Below are 22195 nucleotides of genomic sequence, written 5' to 3' on the forward strand. Positions count from 1 at the left end.
AATAAACTTAACATATTTCATGAAATTAGACAATTCGTTTCTTGTGCATGTGAATGCTTTTCACACAATTAGATGTTTAATGAATAACAAAACAAGTTTCACTCTTGAAATAATCAATTATATCCTAAACATAATTCAAAAATATTTACAAATTAATTTTGGCTTTCCTTGGAGTAAAGATGAATAGAAGAAGGTGCAGGCTAAAGGTTTAAGAAGGATGAGCCCTGTGTTGTTACTTCAACATTTGGAGGATAGGGAGTCTTAATTGATTAGTGCAGTCCGTGAAGCTTTTTGGGTTTAATACTACTTTTTTTCAAGTAGTTTGAGGTTTTAGAATTTAGGGGCTGATAGTGGAGATAATTTGAGAAATGGGAATGTGAACTTTTAGAACGGTAGAGAGGAAGGATGAAAGTGGATTTCTGGTTTTGTGAATGTTCTAAATTTTTTTTAATAATTTTATAGAAAAGTAAAATTAACTTCACAATGAGCCATTTTGAAATATTCATTCAAACTTTTGACTGTTGAGTAGCTTTTGCTACTAAAATTATAACATTAGAGGAGTTACATATAATTTTGAAAGTCTCAAGAGTTCTAGATAAGACTGTTGAAAACCACAAGGGAGGTTCATGAAATTATCCCAAAGAAAGAACCGTGTAAAAGTTTGTCTTTTGCTCGGGTTCAAGAAGTTGATAGAAGAAGAAGACTTTAGAGCTTAAAAGAAGCTCCACGTAGCTCCTCATCTTGACCCACCGAATACTACTTATATAATTCTTGATTCCTCGGCATTATAGATCCTTCTCGTCCTTCAGCTTGTTCATTGAGTAAAGGTAGAAACAAAACTGGCAAATCACAAGCAATAGTAGCCATGGGTAGAAGTAAGTGTTCTTCTCTTCCCAAATTCGCATGCTTTTTTTTAAGTCTGAACCTTGAAGTTTAATATTTTTTGCTCTTTTATTTATTTTATCTGCTCATTTTTAGCTTTCCTTGTGTTTCCGGTTATGCAACTTTTTAATTCATTTCAGGCAGAAGTTTTTTAACTTCTAATTTCTGTAAAATTGAAAATTTAAAGCTTCAGAATTTTTAAATACTTGCGCTGTTTGAAGTAGGATTCTGAAAAGAGCACATACGTTGATTTTTCTGTACGTAATATGGGTCCTATTATTATTTTTTTTTTTGTTTCAACAATGATTAGCGGTATAGAGACAAAATATGGTACTCTGATTGTGGTTTTCTAGTAATTTCTCATGTGTTCAGCCTTTGGGATTATTTAAGTTTTGAATACTTTATTGCAAGATGCTACCGTTCTGTTTGTTGGAATCAGATAAATGGTATGATATTGGATATTGGTAATGTTAGATTATCTTGGATGTGCTTGTATTGTTTAACATAAACATAATTACATTCTCAAGTGACTAATTCACTTTATTCTTCGCAACCAGTTTTATCTCTTGAATCATACTCTTGCCATTATGATAAATTAGCAACTTTTTAAACATGGCGATTGTGAAAATTAAGAGATTCTTTTACATAATGTTAGGATGTGGAGTTTACGCTATAAAAGATTATGAGGAAACTGTTAAAAAGCCAAAATTTCAATACGGAGTAATAAAACATCAGCAACTAGAAAAGGTTGAAGAAAATTTGGACAACCATGCTTCTATCCAATGAATTCAGTTTGTTAACATTTTGATCAAACTGAAACTATGTTTTGGTTCTGGTTTTATATTTGGAATATGCAGGACCAGCAAGATGTTATCGCCAGATAAAGGGCAAGCCTTATCCAAAATCTCGATTTAATCGTGGAGTACCGGATCCAAAAATCAGGATTTATGATGTTGGAATGAAGAAAAGAGGGGTTGATGAGTTTCCCTGTTGTGTGCATTTGGTCAGCTGGGAAAAGGAGAATGTTTCTAGCGAGGCACTGGAAGCTGCGCGCATCGCGTGTAACAAGTACATGGCAAAATATGCTGGAAAGGATTCTTTCCATCTCAGGGTCCGAGTGCACCCTTACCATGTACTCCGCATCAATAAAATGCTGTCCTGTGCTGGAGCTGATAGGCTTCAAACAGGCATGAGGGGAGCTTTTGGTAAGCCTTTAGGCACTGCTGCTCGTGTAGCAATTGGTCAAATTTTGCTTTCAGTCCGATGCAAAGATGCCAATTGTAATCATGCTCAGGAGGCCTTGCGCCGTGCAAAGTTCAAGTTTCCCGGTCGTCAGAAGATAATAGTCAGTGGGAAATGGTATTTTTCCAATCCATCTTTCAAATCTTGGCACCCCAATTAGATTTTCTGTCTTTCTTCCTCCGTATTCATTTTTAAAGTTAATTTGGAATTACTTTTCGTTATTGAGTAGTAGTTTCGTTTTGTAATTTGTTGTATCGCTGTCTACATTTGTGGTAATGGTACACCCGCAATCTTGGGCAATTGTCTCTATTTGGTGTCAAGGCCCGTGATCCTCAATTAAAGTTCACTATATTGATGCTTGATAAAATCACAGTTTGCTCTCTTCAATTAAAGTTCAAACGAGGGCTCCTACGCATATTTTCAAGTTAAATATTTACCATTTCATTGTACGCAGGAGTTTTGTTTTGTTTTGTTAGTTACTATATATGCTGTGCTTTTAAGTTCTGTGGATTGCAAATTAACTTTTCTTTTTCAAAGAACCATAGAAAATGTATCCTTAGTCATTTTGCAATACCGAATTGCAGGGGTTTCACTAAATTCAAGCGTGCTGACTACATTAGATTCAAGCGGGAGAACCGCATTCTACCTGATGGTGTCAATGCCAAGGTTTGCACCACCACTATTAGCCGCTTCACTTCACGTTCCCTTCTATGAAAGTTTCAGTTTTGATTCCACATTCTTTGAACAATATAAACTCAAATCTCTTGCATTTCAATTTTACCAATTATGGCAATTATATTTTTAGTTAATTAACAGTACAGTCCTCAATTACTTTCGAGTTTTAACACATTTTTTTTTATAAAATATTTGTGTTATTTTAATAAGGGATGTGTGAGATTTACAAAGCGAATAGCGACAGAGATTTGGATATTAATTTTAACCACTAAAGTAAAGTATCCTCAGCTGCACTTGTCATTAAAATTTGTAGCATGCCTGACATGAATTTGGAAGCACATACAAAACACTAAATATGTCAAGATTAAAATATGAATTGATCAAACTTCAATAGTTGACCATATGAACTTAAGTTGCATTGTTCAATTCCTTTTTATTTGGGCATGATGAAAAGTAATGTGATTAATTTCTTGATGCAGTTGTAATAAAGTTTGGATTCCTTCATGTAAATTTATGCAAGGCTTTGCTGTAAATTAGCTTTTCATTTCAGTCTGGTTTACCTTGTTCAATTTATGAGAGGATTAATACATTGGCCTTTTACAGTTCCTTACTTGCCATGGACCTCTGTCTGAAAGGGAGCCTGGACGAGCATTTTTGCCTGCGACTGCTTAAGAATTCAATAGAATAAACGACACGGTATCACGAGGTTGCAAACTTGATTATGTTTGATTATATTTGGGTAGTTGAAGCTTTTGAAATGGCATGTAATCTAAGCTTTTTGCTGGTGTTTTTAGAAATATATATTTGTGTTTAACTTTTACTGAGTGGGGTGTTAGTGTTAATTATTGCAGAAAGCCAAATAATGCAAAACTCAAGAGTTTGGATAGCCAAATGGTTTGGGTTAATTCTACTTTGTCCCCTCAAACTACAGCTGAAATTTCACTTCAGTTCCTAAATTTCAAAATAGGAGACTTAAGTGCTTAAACTACAAAATCCATTTCGGTTAAGTAAAATCAATGATAGAATCCAAAAAACTAGCGGTGTATTAGAAGACCTCCTTTAGTGTGACTGAGTAAATTTTATAAACCAAATAGTAGGGGACATAAAGGTAACTTTGCCATTTTTCTCCTCATTCATCCTTTTTTTCCTTTTTTTTTTTTCTTTTTTCTATTCTTCTTCTTCTGTCAAACACTTTTTCAAGTGAAGTTATCTTTACACAAAATTGCATCTAATCACAAATTGTGGCTAGTACAGCCTAGAGGACCCAAAATGACATCCTCCGGTTAGCTATTCTTCATTTCTGGAAACGTATCATCTTTTTTTCCTTTTTGGCAAGCCAAAAACCTTAGTTGATTGCCATAAAATTGAATCCCTACAATTACCAATAAGAATAATAGATACCAATGATTCAGCAAGTTCCCTAATACTCTGAACCACAAAATCTTTTAGACCAACTCTATGATGAAATTTTAAGAGTTCAATATAGAGGGATATGTTTTAGTTAAATCCAAATTAATATCATGGCAGATCCCTATGTTTTGTTCTTTCCATTTAGGTATTTGTACAGATCACCAAACCTTAGAAAGGAGAAGACGAGAGGAGGACACTAGGAATCATCTTTTAGTTCTGCTCCTCATTCTCCGGATAATCTCTTTACTCTGTTTCACCTACCATCAATTCATCAAACTTATGCGTCTTGCCCCGCACAATCTCGATCTTTGCTTTAGGGAATGGTTGTGCTACGAACTCATCCCTCATATCCACAATCAAGGTTCTTATCTTCTTTTCAGCAGCAAATCCATTGTTCTTTAACCACAGTGGCAATTTCTGGGTGGTTTCATTCAGACCTTCTTCACTCCTTCCATTATCCTTTCCATCCCTTCTGATTCTTTTTCCAACAAAGTATCAATCTCAAAAACCTTCAAATGTAAACTTCAAATTTGATGGTGTTTTAATTAAATTGAAATTTGATGAGTTGCAACAAATTAGATCTATGGATCTCATGGGGTATCAGTTTAGAAAGGGGAATGGCTTTCATGGGAGATTGAGCATACATGAAAGAATGGTGATATTTGGCCCAAGCTTACTGCCTTTTTCTTTCAACATCTAGCAGTTTAATAGAGGGTTTGTTGAGGTGTGTGTGGCTGGAAAAGTTGAGAAACCGGTTGAAAGAAGGAGAAGAATAGGAAAAAGGGTAGGAACGAAAAAGGGCGGATGAAGCTGAAGGGGAAAAGGATATTTTGGGAAAAAAATAAAGGGGCCAAAATTACCTTTTTATCCCTATTTTTTGTGGTTCATAACACTTGCATAACCGCACAAGCGGGGCGTGTGCTAATTAATATACGTTAATTTTCTAGATTTCGTCGTCGATTGTACGTAATTGAAATGGATTTTGCAGTTTAGGAATTTAATTGTCTCATTTTAAAGTTTAGGAATTAAAGTGGATTTTCGAATATTGTGTTGAGGGAACAAAGTGGAATTAACCAAAATGGTTTTAAATAGTTCTTGAAAATTTTTTTAGTTCTCTCCTTTTACAACCAACTTGAAAGAGGAATTAACAACACAAAAGCCATGATAATGGAACTGAAACTAGAATAAAAATTGATTATCATTATAAGTAGCCTAAATATTTCTATGTAAGCTAGCGTCATTGGCGGTTTGGATGGTTATAGTTTTTCTTGCACTAACTTCACTTTGCACCCTTCAATTTGTACCACTTTTTCACTTTGCATCTTAAACTTTAATTTTGATCACTTGTACTTTAAACTCTTAATTTTGAACATTCTGGATTCTAAACTTTCAAGTTTTTATCATTTAAGTCCAATCAATAAATATATTTGCAAAATTAATGAGATAAAGGATGTTAAAAATTAATTACAATGTACTATTTTGTTCTAATTGTGATACCTTTGTTTTTTTTTACAACTTTCAGCATATTTTTATTAATTTGTATGGTTTCAATCACTAATATTGTCAACAAAATTAATGAAATAAAAGATTATGCAAATTAATGAAAAATTATTATTTTATTTTTTCTATAATATCTTGGTACTTTTTTGACCACTTTGGCTATATTATCATTGATTTATTGGATACTCTATTTTGTTAATTTTGTTGAAATTGTCATTCATTGGATTTTAATTCATGAACTTAATTAGGGTGCAAAGTATCCAAAATTGAGCATTTAGGGTGCAATGTGTTCAAAATTAAAATTTGTAGTGCAAATTGAGAAAGTAATACAAGTTTAGAAGTACAAGTGAAGTTAGTCCGTTTTCTTATATTCGATTTTATAATGTAAGGGTGCAATACTTCTTTTTTAGTGTTTTTTTTCTCATGTGACGGAGGCTAGGCCTATTACTTTGTAAAAGCTTTACAACCTTACAACTCGATGAAGGTAATTCGATATGTATTGAAGTATGGGCAAATTTTGACAAAGAGCAAAAAAAAAAAAGGATGATTAAAGAATTGTCAAATTAAATTTTTCTTTAAGTTTTATTTCGGCTGTGATTTACAATGGTAATAATTTTTACAATTTCTTTCATCTGTTTATCCGGATAAATATGTCTTTTCACCAGAGACAGTTAAGCAAATATTGTGCAACTTCTGGGACATTTGTCTTCTTGTAACCAGATCATGCATTCCTCACATTAACTTCTTTCCATTTAGCTGGCACTTGATGATTTATCTAGTTGGTACTAATGAATCACTTCTGATATTTATCCCCTATTGATGTTAGCTCATTATATTTGTGGATAATCTGTGAAGATGCTGCAAATGACATGTGGTTGTAACTAGAGAAAGGTGGGCGGCAAAGATTCAAAGAGGCAGGTCGGCACGGCCCCGCCCTTCCCAAGTTCTAGAAATCTTATATTCTTCTTTCAAAAAGTTAAAAATTTTCAATACTATCCTTTATAAATTAAAATTTTTGCCACCGCAAAAATTTGTAGATATTCTTATGTGATGTGCTGAATTTTAGACACGTCAAAATTCATCCTCTCAAGATAAAGTTTGTGGTCCACCTATGCGGTGAATTGCCCCCTAACAAAGAAACAAACGAGAAAAATATTTCTTCACATTAACACCTGCACTACTAAAATAAGAGTGAACAAGACAAAGGGCTATTATCATACTCTGCTTTTCTTTTTCCTTTTTTCTTATTTTTTTTTTCCTCTAAAAGGGCAATAGACCAACAGCTTTTTTTTTTTAATAGGAAAAGGGATAGACAATAAATAAAGTTTAAGTGTTTACAAGCCGGACAAGAATAGATCCTACAATCAGCATTCAAAAGACTATTTAAGGGCACGGGGCATGGGGTACAAAACAAATTCTTCGCAAGCTTCGTGCTCAATTTTACCAAATGGTCCGCGCAGTTGTTAGCTTTACGAAAAACATGGCTAACGATACAAAGTTTGGAAGCTCTCCATAATGATCCTGAAATCAGAAAGAAGAGGGGAGGCATAGAAGAGGGGAAGCTCTCCATGGGCCAATAGCTGTAACTTTAGTTTTGCACTCATTCCTGGTCAATAAGCAGCAAGTCCAATCATTGTTCCCCCACTGCCCCAGGACCAGGATGAGACTGCCCATTTGCTTTTGGGCTTGGACCTGTCTCAAATCATCTTGGTACAGGTACAGAGCAGCGTCAACAACTATGTCCTAAACAGGAAAAAAGAAAAAAAAAAATGAAGGAAAAAAGATATTTTCATACAGACACACATATATTATATAATATATATGAGCGCGTGGCGGGTGTGTGTCTCTCTCTAATGCCGCACTATTAGGAGCCATGGTCTCTGGCAAACGTGGGTGTTCGTCTTCATTGGGTAATTTTGCAAAACTACATGGTTGCATAGATTCTTTCCAATCATCTTGTAGAATTTTGCTTAGGCTGGAGTGGCAAAATTAAACTTACCGCTTCCTTAATTTTCAATCAAGCTCCAGCAAATCAATGACGAATTTGACATACAAAGCAAAAAAGGTAAAATATCCGATAATTGCACAAAAAGTGTGCAAGGGAGGTTGAAATATTTACCATGGATGTGATGGCAAAATAATTACAACATCAAAACAAATGCCTCACATATCAATCTTTAATTTAGTACATAGCTCATATTAGCTATTCATACTAAGTAGTTTTATGGTACTACTTCTAGAATGTTACTTTTTTTTAATATATATCTTTACCACTATTTAACATTCTAAACTCCTCGTTTATTCATTCTTATCTCTTATATACTAATTCTAGACTTATTTATTTCTGTGGAGCCTTGTTAATGATGTAGTCTTGAAGTTATCAGTTACAAGACCAAATGACTCATCTTTATCTAGTTTGCTAAATGTGTACTTATTCCAACAATTCATCTCAATTTTATTGCCTAATTTATTGCTTTGCTATTGACTTTACTTAGTGGAAATCAATTACAAAATGGACTATTACTTTTCATCTACTCACGTGAAAATCCCCACCCACTACTAATTAATTTAATTTGCAGTCTTGAAAGGGAATTTACAACTAGCAAAGTAAAATTAGCCTCCAAATTTCAACAAATTTTAAATTTATATGCTAAGAATTTAAAATTTAAAAAAATGTGAGGTGTCACAGCATATGTTAATTTATTTATTCTTTTTGTGTGAGACAAAGATTACAATGTAGAATTATGATGTTTAGCCATCTCACCAAATGTACATATTATTAATGAGTTTTATCTTTGGTGTAAGAAAGCTTCAAGGTGGATTACTAACTTCTTTGGTTTCTAAGAATAAATATTTCTTAGGAAACAGTCAGTCTATCTTTTTGCAAGATATCACTTTGATGCTATAATGAAGCTGTCTCTAAGTCTGTAAACTTTGTAACTGCTTTTAAACATTTTTACATCAAATGTTTGTAACATTTCTGAAAAATGTGATGATATGCATTAAACGGGCAGAAAGCTTGATTTATATAAAGGAGAATGAAAAACATATTGGTAATTTGCACAAAGATTTAATGTAATGGTACGTAAACTTGATTAAATGTGGTCTTCATATTTGTAAGGCTAAAGATGAGTATTAATACAAAGTACGCACAACTACCATATTAACTGTTAGAATAATTAAACCAAACTATTTAGAAGTTTAGTAGTTTTAGAATTGGATTTATTATTTGGTAATTATATTGGAATTAGCATCAATGTTAGTTTAGAAAATAGAGTTGAGCCAAGTTTTACTATTACAATTAGAATCGATTGCATGATTATGTTTCTCTATTTAAGGACTTGAAGTCCGATGCTTATAATAGAGGAAAATTGGTGTTAATAGTATAATAGTCTTTAATTCTTGCAGTACCTTCCTTCTCACTTCTGTGATTAATCAACTAATAGTTTTGCTCTTATACTCTCTTTCTTGTTTCTTGATTATTAGAATTGCAATGTTGAAATAACTTCCGTTATGTGATTTTGTGCTACCAAGTGATATTAGATCTCTTGATTCAAGAGTTTGATTTTGGAGTGTCTATGGTGCTTGGAGTTTGTGATAGAGTTAGGACTGTCAATGGAGTTGAGCCAACCCAAACTCAGCTTGTTTAACTCGAGAAAAAGCCCGATAAGTTCGATTATTTAGTGAGTCAGTCTGAGTTTGGACCTAAAAATTAGGCTCGAATTGAATATAAGCCAAGCTCAAGCCTCATTGGGCTCAAACTCAATATAGGCCCAGCCCTTTAATTATCTCTTATATATAATAATATATATAATATTTATATTTTGATATTATATATAATTATATATCCAAAAATATTATTACTAAATACTAAATATATACAAATTACAAAACACAAAAAATATATCTGAAAATATCTCTACTAACTTTCTTGAGAGCCCATATTGGTAATGCATAATTGAAGTTCCAAGTTTTCTTATTGATTGAGTAAATTTTTGTATTTACATAATATTTATTGATTTTTTTTGGCCTAGAATTTCTAGCAGAAACAAAAATTATCAAGCATGTTTGAATTCAAGTTACTAGGCTATGAAGAAATTCCACCCTCTGAAGATGTATTGACTTATGACCACATGTTTTATTACCATTGTCCATGTACTTTGAATGAATTAAATATAAATATTGTTGAAAAATTCTTGGTTTATGTACTTTTTAAGAACTATTACTTGTTCATATTTAGTTTTAATGTTGTAGTCCTGTGAATGTTAAATTAGTTTTACAACTTCATAGTTATAGTAATTATATTAAGAAAATTGAGGAATAAGAAGTGAGATTGAGCTAAACCCGAATAAGGTTCAAAATCTGAATATTTTGTGAGTTGAGTATAATCTTCATATTTATTAACTCGAATCTCATGGCTCGAAACCCAAAAGTGTTACAAATTAAATGAGTTAAACTTAAATTTATGAAAGTCTAGCTTATATGGCCCAATTGAAAGGCCTAGGTAGAGTACTTGTATATTGAAGAATTAGACCAAGAGAATTGGTCTTCGGGTACTCGTTCGTTGATTAAGGGAAAAATTGACCCTAATTGGATAGAAATCTAGACTTTGTCGTGATGTTGTTGGTATTGGCAGTGATAAGAAAATCATGTCAAATAATTGTATTGTGCAGAGATCAGAGAAAAAGACCTACCCAATTATTGATTGTGATTGTTCCCACAATGAAGTTTGATCAAGGCTGAAGTCAGGGAAGCCAAGAAATTCAAGTTGGGAAGAAAAATATTTGTGAAGGTATGTAAATCATTTTGAGTTGCCATGCATAGAGATTTTCTCAATGATGAAAATTTTAAAATTTTGCACACATTGAGTATGTATGAAGAAAATTTTGAATGGTTAAGAGTAATGCAAAAATATCTTAAAAAGTGTGGTTTGGGTGAGTTTCTTGAAATAAGTTTATGCTCTTGTTCTTCAAAAGAAACTAAGAAAAGGAAGGCCAAATTGTTTTTCAAAATAATGTGAAAATCAATGGTTGAAGAGTTTTACAAGAGGCTTATTGTTTACTCTCAATCACTTCAGTAGTTTTGGTCAGATTTCTTCTATATTTTGATACAATATGAATATGAGTCTAATCATAAGTCAAAAATTAGTTTCACATGGAAAGTTAATTTGAAAGAAGACGTGTTTATTGATGGTGGAGAAAGTACATGTGAAAATTTTAATATAGTTGAAGATTTTGATTTGCATACATTATTTGAAGTGATTGATGAAGAGAATTTGTCAATGAAAGTTTTGACTTGAATGAAGATGTGCATGAAAACATCCATAGAGTGGATGGATTTATTGAAAAATTTTGTGGTGAAAATTGTTGGCAAAAAGAAAGACATAATTTATTAGTTGAAAAATGTGTGAATTTTGGCTCTAGTCATGAATGGGTCAATAAGGAGGAATTTTTTTTATCAAGGAGAATTAGTAGCAAAATTGTATGCAGATAGTCCACTTTCATGCATAAATATGAAGATGGGTACCAATTATAAATTGAAGTTGCATGTCAACCATATTGTTGCATACATTGGAGATAATAACATCAAAAGTTTAGTTTAAGGAAGGCAATATTGGGATAATTAAGCCAAATATTTAAAAGTTTAGTAGTCTTAGAATTGGATTTATTGTTTTGGTAACTATATTGGAATCAGTATCAAAGTTAATTTTAGAAAATAGAGTTGAGTTATGTTTTGGTATTGCAGTTAGAATAGGTTTTGTAGTTTTGCTCTTATATTCTCCTTACTTCTTATTTCTTGATTATCATAATTGCAAAGTTGAAATAACCTCCTCGATATGATTTTTTGTGCTAGAATTAACACATATATGTGTAGTAGTGGCGATTGAACTTTAGAGCCATGTTTTTCAATTCATTTTTATTTTATTTTATTTATTATTATTATTATTATTATTATTATTTTGTTGTTTGGGTAAGTATGGTTTTCAATCTTTTGTAGGGTTAAAGTTCAATTACATAAGAACTTGATGTATTGAATTTGTATTCAGGTAGATCTTGGGAATGCTTATGTTAAACTAACTAGTTATGGATGTTTATATTTATGGTTGAAATTAATTGCTATATTTAATTGTATTAGTTGCTTTGATCTTTAGTACTTTTGTGGTTTTCTGGCTGTATTATAAGGCAGATCAATGTTATATTATGGCTTCAGAGTTTGACGACATCCCTCCCACACTCCAAACTACCCTACGATACTACTTAGGGATGGCAGTGGGTTAATTACCTTAAAAAATACATCTTACCAAATCCTAACCCTCTTATTTAAGACTTTTACCAAACCCTATCAGGTAACAATACTAGTTTCCATTCCTATTATCAAACCGTCTTGCTAGCGAGTTCAGATTACCTATTAGGTATTCTTTACCCCCCTATCTGAATAGTTTAAGAAAAGAGAATCAGCTTTTATCAAACTAAAATCAATATGCATATCATGTTAAATCAACATATTACTTTGAGTCTTAAATTTGGATAGAACCATAGAACCCGAGTGAGAAAATCTAACATTTTATGAAGGGTTGAATTAACATTATTTTATTTTTATTCGCAATTGTCTCTATTTGAAACACTTGATTAAATTATGTCTCTAGATTTTAGCAATTTCAGCAAATGTCCACAAAAAAAGATTCAAACAACTGTTTGTGTGTGTGTGTGTATTTATATACTCGATTTAGGTGCATAATATATAACTCTTTAGCTCTTGCTCCTTCAAGCACAACCAAAGCCAGCTATGGAGTTTATTAAAATATAATTTTTATTTTGTCAGCGAGTTTATTTCCATGTAAGTGTGTGTGTATATGTATATGTATATAGACTATTGGGTTTTTAAAATTCTCTTATCTAATCCTTTCGGATTTTCCATCGATAACCCTTCAGTAATACCAAATCCTAACGGATTTAACCCAACAGTCATCTAATCGAATTAACTATCAGGTTGGGTAACTAGAAGTATTGAGTTTTACCCTAACTATTGGCATTCGTAACATTGTCTATGATTTTTTGTTTTTTAATTTCCCTTATTATATAACACTGATAACAACTTTACTAATTATTCTTTTTGAATTCTTAGACAAAATGTACAGTGAAATCAAGTTTAAAAATACTTTGATCTTTTTAATTTGTTTCTCCATTTCTGATTCCATATTCAACCTAAACCTATAGGTATTACTTGTTCATAAACAACATGCAATGTAGTACATAAAACATAAAAATCAAGTAAATTAATGTTCCAATTTCATACTTTTATTACAACCAATTAAATTTATGTCATGTCATACAATATTTATATTTACATTTAAATAGGCTAGGATGAGGGACTAGATTGAGGCATTATCCGCCGTTCTCTTGGCCCTATCTAAAGTGGCAGAGAAAAATTTCTTTGCTTTCGCCTAAGAAATCTATATCAATATGTATTAGAGGCAGCTTTTTCATGAAAAGCCTCCACAAGTCTCAAAAATCTAAATCTCTTTTTCCTACAATTTAGATTTATTGTAATTTAGTAATCCTTATCCCTTCTCACTTTCCAATTTACGTGACCCACTCATCAATAAAATCACAACTCTAAAATTTAACTATTCGAATCCCTTTTTCCTGCAATTTCAAATTTATTTTAATTTAGTAATCCAACCTTAAGCTAACCAAAACCAACCTTCTGCTAAGCTACAGAATGTTAAGCTGGCTCTTAAGCGTTGGTCCAAGGAGTCATTTGGGGACATCTTCAAGGCTATTAGGGATGCTGAGAGGTTGGTTTTGGAGGTTGAAATTTCATATGACAATGATCCTACGGAACAGTCTATGTTGAGCTTGCAGTCAGCCCACTCAAAGCTCCGACATACATTCACATTGGAAGAAGGTTTTTGGAAGTAGAAGGCAAGGGTGAAGTGGTTTAGGGATGGTGACAGGAATTCGAAGCACTTCCATACAGTGGCGGCCTAGAAGAGATGCAAGGCTATTATTCATCACATTTGAAAAGCCGATGGCGATAGGGCAGAGTCGGAACCACAAATCTGTAATGAAGCGGTTTCCGTCTTTCAAGAGTTATTCACGGCAGAGCCTTGTCTGCTTTCGTGGGACTTGTTGAATGTTATTCCAAAAGTTGTGACTAAACAAGATAACTCAAGGTTGACGGAGATCCCATCGTTACAAGAATTAAAAGCTGTTGTCTTTTCCATGGATGAGGAGAGTGCAGCAGGTCTCGATAGTTTCACAAGAAAATTTTTTACTTTTGCATGGGAGGTGGTAGCTGAGGATATGCTTCAAGCGGTATCTAGTTTTTTCTGTGGGACGGAGTTGCCGAAAAGTATTACTGCGATGTCGATTGTCTTGAACCCAAAAGTGCAATACCCTCAAGATTTTACACAATATCGCCCTATTAGCTTGTGCAATTTCATTAATAAAGTCATCACTTGGCTATGATTCTTCCTTGTATTACTTCTCTGCAACAAAGTGGTTTTGTTAAGGGAAGGCAGATTTCTGATAATTTCCTACTGGCCCAGGAGTTGCTAATTGATATAAAAAATGCCAATCAGGGAGGCAATGTGGTGGTGGAATTGGATATCATAAAGGTGTATGACAGAGTGTCGTGGTGTTTTTTTTACTTCAAGTCCTGCATCGTTTTGGGTTTAATGAGGTTTGAATTGATATGATTTAATGGCTAATTTCTAATGTGTGGTTCTCAGTGCTTATAAATGGTTCACCGCAAGGTTTTTTAAATCCACACGGGGGTTGAGACAAGAGGATCCAATTTCACCAACTTATCTAGATCTTTGAATGGGCTGATCATGCAGAGCCATTTTAATCCCTTTAAAGTACCTGATGGTTGTCTAGCTATTACACATTTAGCCTATGCAAATGATGTGATCATCTTTTCTAGTGACTTGAAGTCGTCTCTACAAATAGTGATGAGTGTCTTGAGGGATTATTGTGCGGTTTCGGGTCAGAAGGTTAATCACCAAAAGAGTTGCTATCTGATGAGCCCTAGTTCACCCCTTCCACAGAAAATTTTGATAGTACAGGTGACTGGGTTTCAACAAAAGTCCTTTCCAATTAAATACTTTGGGTGCCCATTATATATTGGCAGAATGAAAAAGGTATACTTTGCAGAAATTTGCAGTGCCGTGGCCAGTTGGATTTTATCGTGGTCGCTCGGGCGTAGAATTGTTCTAATTAAAAGCACATTTTCTTCAATTTCGATCCACATATTAGTAGCTGCCTCAGCTCCTCTGGGGGTGCTACGGGAGCTAGAAAACTTAATGGTAGCATTGTTATGGGGGACGTCAGAATTTGGTGCCAAGTTTTATTGGATGAAATGGCTTGACCTTTGTAGGCCTTGCAATGAGAGGGGATTAGGTTTTCAGAGCCTTAAGGATGTTGTCAATGCCTTTTTGTTGAAGCTTTGGTGGATATTTAGGAGAAAACGCTCTCTTTGGGTAGAGTTCATGTCTTTAAAATATTGTGGAGGGATGCATCCTTGCCTGGCAGAGGAGGGCTCCGTATGTTCTTATACTTGGCGAAGGATGCGGTCAGTGCAGAATCTAGCGGAGGAATACATTGGCTGGATTATTCATGAGGGTTCGATTATTGACTTTTGGCATGATAATTGGATGGGCTCAGGAGCGTTGTGCCAGCTGGTGGAGATTTTTCATGAACATAGGGTGGCTAATTTTGTAGAGGAGAGTGAGTGGAATAGCCGAATGCTATGTCAATTTTTGGAACCAGAGGTTGTTGTGCAAGTAATTGGCATTGTGCCACCTGCTATACATGGGGACGATAGGATGGTGTGGACGTTGATTCTTAGTGGTGAGTTTTTGGTCTCCTTTTCTTACTCCATTGTTAGGCAGGCCTTGAATTCTTCTTGGTTGGCTGCAAGTACGTGGCATAAGGCCCTCCCGATCAAGATATCCTTTTTCATGCTTAGATTACTACTTTGTAAGTTTCAATTTGTGGAACAGTTGAGAAATTTTGGAGTTCAGGGACCCTCTAGGTGTGTTTGTTACCAAGAGTCTCAAGAAGAGTATTTGAATCATGTATCTTGCACAGGTGAAGTTGCACAGCAAGTGTTGAAGGCTTTTGAGGTTCAGGCTGGAGAATTATCCTAAATTAGCATTATTCAACATGTGGTGCTATTTTGGTGGATTCGACCCTCAAAAAATTCATACTTAGCATTTGTTTACCGAGTTCTCCCTTTGCTGATTTGTTGGGAGTTGTGGAGGGCAAGGAATGGTGTGGTCTTTGAAGGGCGAAGTTTGGGATGGAATAGGATTGCTGGTTGGATTCTCACCCAGGTGCAAGAGCTTTTCCAGGAGCATTTTCCAGCATTGTCGTGCTCTTCTATCTCTTGGGAGGGCTTTCATTGTTTTTTGGCTGGTCAGCCGAGGGTTATCTTGATGAGACCGGTCAATTGGATTGCTTCCATAGTGGGGTACTAGTTGAATACCGATGGCTGCTCTACGGGGAACCTGGGGATGAGTGGAGGAGGGGGATTGGTACGTGATTGTAATGGGCATTTCATGTTTGGATATTCTTGCTTCTTTGGCTCATTGACAAGCTTACATCTAGAACTCAAGGCGATGGTGTTTAGAGTCCAACAGTGTCTCTCTCAGGGCTTCTTGGATTTGCATATTGAGTCGGATTCTCTTGTTCTAGTTCAGATGATTTAGGGTACTTGCACTTGCCCATGGTGGCTGCAGTGGGAATTGCAGGAGCTTCTTCGATTTCGAAATCATTTTCAAGGTATCTCTCATTGCTTTAGGGAGGTGAATAGGGTAGCTGATAGGTTAGCAAATCATGGTGTTGCGTCGGAGCAGGAATGTTTATTTCATAGCTTTGCCGAGCTGCCAGGTTTGGTTTGGGGTGAAGTTCGACTTGATCTATTGGGACTCCCAAGCATTCGGAGGATAGTTTGCTAGGTTTCTCTTGTTTTTTGAATTTGAATGTATTTGAGATGGGCCTGAATAAATAAATTGGGGCTGGCATCCCACCCAAGTGTACGAGGTTTGCCGTTTAAAAGAAAATTAATTCAGTAATCCTTATTCCTTCTGATTTTTCAATATACATGACCCACTAACCTACAAAATCACAATCCCAAAATCACATCATGACAATTACCACGACTGATAATAACTAACTGATCATTTAAGGAACTACCACTAAGCAAAAATCACATACCCAAAATTTTAGAAGTCAATTTGAATTACAATTCCCACATTTTTACGTATCATACTCTCACCATGGACGAATCCCACCTACAAGCATTTCAACAGCATCTCAATTTCAAACTTGCAAGATTTCAAAGGTAAAAATAATTGATCACAAAATGGAGTCTATATCGCAGTGATTTCACTAAAGTACTCCAAAAGGTTCAATAACTTCACTTCCAAGAAAGACAAATCTCACGTGAAAGGAAATAAATTAAATCGCAAATACACCTATTAAAATGTCGAAGCCATCAAATTACCTGTCATTCTTTTATTTGTCAAATATGATTGGCATCTGTGTGCAAATATTTTGTATTCAATTTTTGGAGTCCTTTAATTTAACTTATTTATTATTCATGATATGCATACATTTATTTATTTATCATGGAATCTTAAAATATAGTTTATTTTTATTGAATAAATATTTTATGCATACATTTATTTATTTATTCCTCATGATGTGTCAAAATATGCTTTTTCTTCTCTTGGATACATGTTTTTCTTTGACCCTTTTTTGTTTGTTGAACTTGCCTAATTGGAGTGGACCATATAAAAGACTTAAAAAAAATAGAGTGTTTTAACTCTTATCACATTTTACTTAGCGAGTTTAGTTTTTGGCAAAATGATCTCAAAATTTAAAAAATGTATATATTATATTGTAATTCACAAACAATTCTAATAGGTATTTAAAAATTTGGCCCTTTTTGGTTTGTTAAACTTGCCTGATTGGACCATAAAAAAGAAAAAAAAATGCTTATAGTCAATTTCAAATGGAGTAGTAAATATCAAGTATGATGCTAACAAACTAGATCTCTCTATTTCTTCATAACTCACAAAGATGTTAGCAACAGTCGCATTTTCCTGACTTTTCTTCTTCAAATTATGGAATACTCAAATTTATAGGTATCCAACTATTACACATTTTTGGTTGAATAATAATAGTACAAAATACATAAAAAAGAATGTTCCTCTCAAATACAGAAGTACTAAAATTAAATAACTTAAAAGACTTGTTAGAAATACTGCAAAATAACCATTTAGGCCATCGTTAAGAGGTGTTCTAATTTTGGCTATAAAATGAGAATGAACACTTTTATTGGCATTTCATGGCAAAAACTAGGATATAACCACCATTGCATTTATTGATAGCGGATAATAAAATCCTCTAAGTTGAACAATGCCATGCCATGATGACTTCTGTTTGTTAACCGAATCATGCATATTTGTTCATAAAACAAAGCTAAAGCAACAACTACAAAACAAAGATGTGGTCCTCAATCCGATGTGTTTAATTCTTGTTCCGTCCAATTAAAGACCAAAATCATGGGTAATTATAAATCTCAATCATAGAGTTTTGCGCATCTGTCCATGTGTATTTTGGATTAAACAAACACAAGTACTACTGCTCCTTAAAATGTTCAATCCACTGAGGACCCATCCTTCAACCAAGCTTTTTGTCCCCCATCGTTCAACTTCTTTTCTATCAAATATCATAGTTGATGGTACTCTATTTAATTTTATTTTATATTTTGGGTGAAATTTGAATGTGCTATAAATTCAAACTATGGTTCATCTTTTATCATTCTAAAGATGGCATGATTCATCCCCTAGAAAATTTTTTATTTTCACTCATGATCAATAAGTGGCAAACTCGTATACAAGTTTATATTGACAAATAAAAATGATAGTATATATATTGTAAGAAATGACAGAAGGTAAAAAAAAATCTTTCCAAATTCTAATACCTATATATTAATTTCATTTAAAAAAACTGTATAAAAAATTAACTTTCTCAATTTAAATATTTCAAATAAATTGAAATCAAAATTTGTTTACCTAATTGACATGATCAATACGTGGCAAACTCATATTATGTATCATGTGACAATAATGCAATAATACTAACTTTTTCTGTCAGACATATTAAATTAAGATTCACAATTCTTATTACTAAATTCACATATTATGCTTCATCATGGAAGTAACTATATTTTGTCAATCTAAAATACTTTCCTTTACTTTTTAAATATTTCCATACACTTTTGCTTTGTATGATAACATCCCTAGTATCTAAGCAATAATTTATCTCACTTTAATTATGATAAAAATTCACAAGTGAATACATATGCAACAAATTTTTGTTTATTTGATTGCTTCAATTATGCAAATTTTCTCCCATTTACACTTTAATTAATATATGTAGCGAAACATATTTTTGTAAATATATTTATAAATCTTTGCATACACTTTTGTTTTGTATGATAACATTCACAGTACCTGAACAATAATTTATCTCACTTTAATTATGATACAAATTCACAAGTGAATACGTATGCAACTAATTATTGCTTATTTTATTGTTTTAATTATGTTAATTTTCTCCTATTTATATTTTAATTTGTACATATAGTAAAATATAATTATGTAAGGTTACTTTATAAGTTATGAAAACTAACAACAACTATATTGTTATGTAATATTCGTTTGATCACGACACAATTGTATATATAACTACTAATGCAATTTTTCTTTAACTATTGTACTTCTTTGGTTTACATCTTTACAGAATATATTACATCATCATACTTTAAAAATGATACAACAATTATTTTTTTTTAAAATTAAATTTTGGTCTTTTATTGGAAAAGCAAAATAAACACAGGAGGGGGACATGGACCTTACCTCCAAATAATACCAATTATTACTTCTTAGTTTAATATATATTTTGATACATTTCTGGATCAAAGTAATGAATACACTGCCTCTTCTCAAGTTCAACAGCCATCAACTTCACCATTGATTTTGCATGATCATGGTAAATGCAAACTTAATTATATTTTCGAGGTTATCCTGCAATTATACTTTTTTGTCACAACATATTGTTAAATCACCTATTTATACGACATCATGTTAGATGGTATACATAATATCTCAACAACTATTGAAGTTCTTCGTATACCAGCGTCACCATCTAATGGCCATGATGATGGTAAATTCAAGCCTTCTCTTTTATTTTTAAGACATATTAATTTTGTATTTCAAATTCTTTTAATATAGCTTATATTCTAATTCTCTTTTTACTATTAAAAATTGTTAGTCTTATTAAGCTCTTAAATTCATGGTCCTTATGTTCTTGGAATATAAACTACATAATTTATTCTTCAATATGCGATGCAAAAACCCGATAACACAATATAATATCAAAGTACAAAATCTCATATCAGTGCAAATTAAATATCATCTTTTTCACGATGAACTTTTGAATAGAAATATGCAGCATACTTCGAGTAGAGATACTCTTTATAGAGTGGTTCTTCTCTAGTGCTCTCAAGCACCTCTTCAAAAGGTCCAATAATTGCATAATATATTGTACCTGCAAAAAATGCATTGAAATCCTATTGTGATCTTTGGTAACAGTCAGAAATGCTCGATATTGCTATAACGTCTATTATCATGAGTTTTGGAGCATCACCAACATCTATCACCAAAGCTCCATTTATTGGAAAGACATGTATCCATGGATAACTTTCTGATTTTCAAACTCAAAAACCTCTTATCACATCTTGAGGAAGGATGGTGATAGTTGATATGTCGGAGTGATGGCCTATGTCAATAGCAAATTCAGGTTAGGGACATTTTGTATAATAATTTAAATTGACTCCGTCTGTACCCATAAGCATTAAGTGTTTTTTTTATCAATCTCTTTCGCATTCAACCGCTTCAGGAGAATTTTTAGTAGTTTTTTCGACAAAAACTTTGCATGATTTTATATATTTGAACACTTTTTTCTTTCAAATTGGAAGCCAAAACCCCTAGATCTTTCCATCAAAACATATATAAACGTAAGTTTGTCATTCCACTCGTGAATCTTTTCAATTTCTGAGAGAAAACTTGCTCGAAGAGAAATATTTCTTCTTGGAGAGTTGATTTTGGTATATTTCAATTTCTTAGTTGGTGGCAATTTAAAGAATTCACGAGCTGCATTCCTAAATTTGAAAGTGCCTTAGTAGAAATCCCATGATTAACAATTTGGATTAATCCCCATTCTTTAGTTACATCAAACACCATGTTCTCAATATTATGATCATTCCAATTTGATATATCAATCACATGTATGTATTCATCAATTTTGTATTTCGAAATTTTTTAATGTAACTTTTATTCCCATTCTTTTTTTTACTATTAAAAATTGTTAGTATTATCAAGTTCTTAAATTCATGGTTCTTATGTTCTTGGATTGTAAACTACATGATTTATTTTTCAATATGCGATGCAAACACCCGATAACACAATATAACATCAAAGTACAGAATCTCATATCAGCGTAAATTGAATATTACCTTTTCCACGATCAACTTTTGAATAGAAATGTATTGCATACTTCGAGTAGAGAAGCTCTTTATAGAGTGGTTCTTCTCCAGTGCTCTCAAGCACTTCTTCAAAAGGTCTGATAATTGCACAAGGTATTTTACTTGCAAAAAATTGCATTGAAATCCTATTGTGATTTTTGATAACAGTCACAAAATGCTCAATACTCCTATAGCGTCCATTATCATGATTTTTCAGCATCATCAACATTTATCACCAAAATCCCATTTATTGGAAAGACATGTATCCATATTTTCAAATCCAAAAATCTCTTATCACACTTTGAGGAATGATGGTAATAGTTGATATGTCGGCGTGATGGTCTATGTCAGTAGCAAATTCAAATTGGCGACATTTAGGATAATAATTTAAATTGACTCTTTCTTCACCCATAAGCATTAAGTATTTTTTTTTATCAATCCCTTTCGTATTCAATAGTTTCAAGAGAATTTTTAATAGTTTTTTTGACAAGTAATTTTCAAGATTTTATATATTTCAACACTTCTTTTCTACAAATTGGAAGCCAAAATTCCTGGACTTTTTCATCAAAAACATACATAAACGCAAGTTTGTCAGTCCACTCGTGAATCTTTTCAATTTCTGGGATAAAGCTTGTTCGAAGAGAAATATTTCTTTTTGTAGAGTTGATTTTGGTATATTTCAATTTCTTGGTTGGTGGTAATTCAAAAAATTCACGAGCTGCACTCCTAAACTTGAAAGTGCATCAGTAGAAATCTCATGATTAATAATTTGGATCAATCTCCATTCTTTAGCTACACAAACACCATATTCTCAATATTAGGATAATTCTAATTTGATATATCGATCACATGTATGTATTCATTAATTTTGTATTTTGAATTCTTT

The 22195-nt window shown here is 32.9% G+C and overlaps 1 protein-coding gene across 1 annotated transcript; it reads left to right on the forward strand.

Moving 5' to 3' along the window:
- The first annotated feature begins 705 nt into the window (after positions 1–705).
- On the forward strand, positions 706–4388 carry LOC113772345 (60S ribosomal protein L10-like). Its single transcript, XM_027316937.1, has 4 exons — positions 706–875; positions 1740–2241; positions 2709–2790; positions 3403–4388. Exons 1-4 carry the CDS (start codon positions 866–868, stop codon positions 3469–3471), a joined length of 663 nt encoding a protein of 220 aa, XP_027172738.1. The 5' UTR covers positions 706–865; the 3' UTR covers positions 3472–4388.
- The last annotated feature ends 17807 nt before the right edge of the window (positions 4389–22195 follow it).

Source organism: Coffea eugenioides, chromosome 5 (genome assembly GCF_003713205.1).
Source record: "Coffea eugenioides isolate CCC68of chromosome 5, Ceug_1.0, whole genome shotgun sequence".
Lineage (NCBI taxonomy): Eukaryota > Viridiplantae > Streptophyta > Magnoliopsida > Gentianales > Rubiaceae > Coffea > Coffea eugenioides.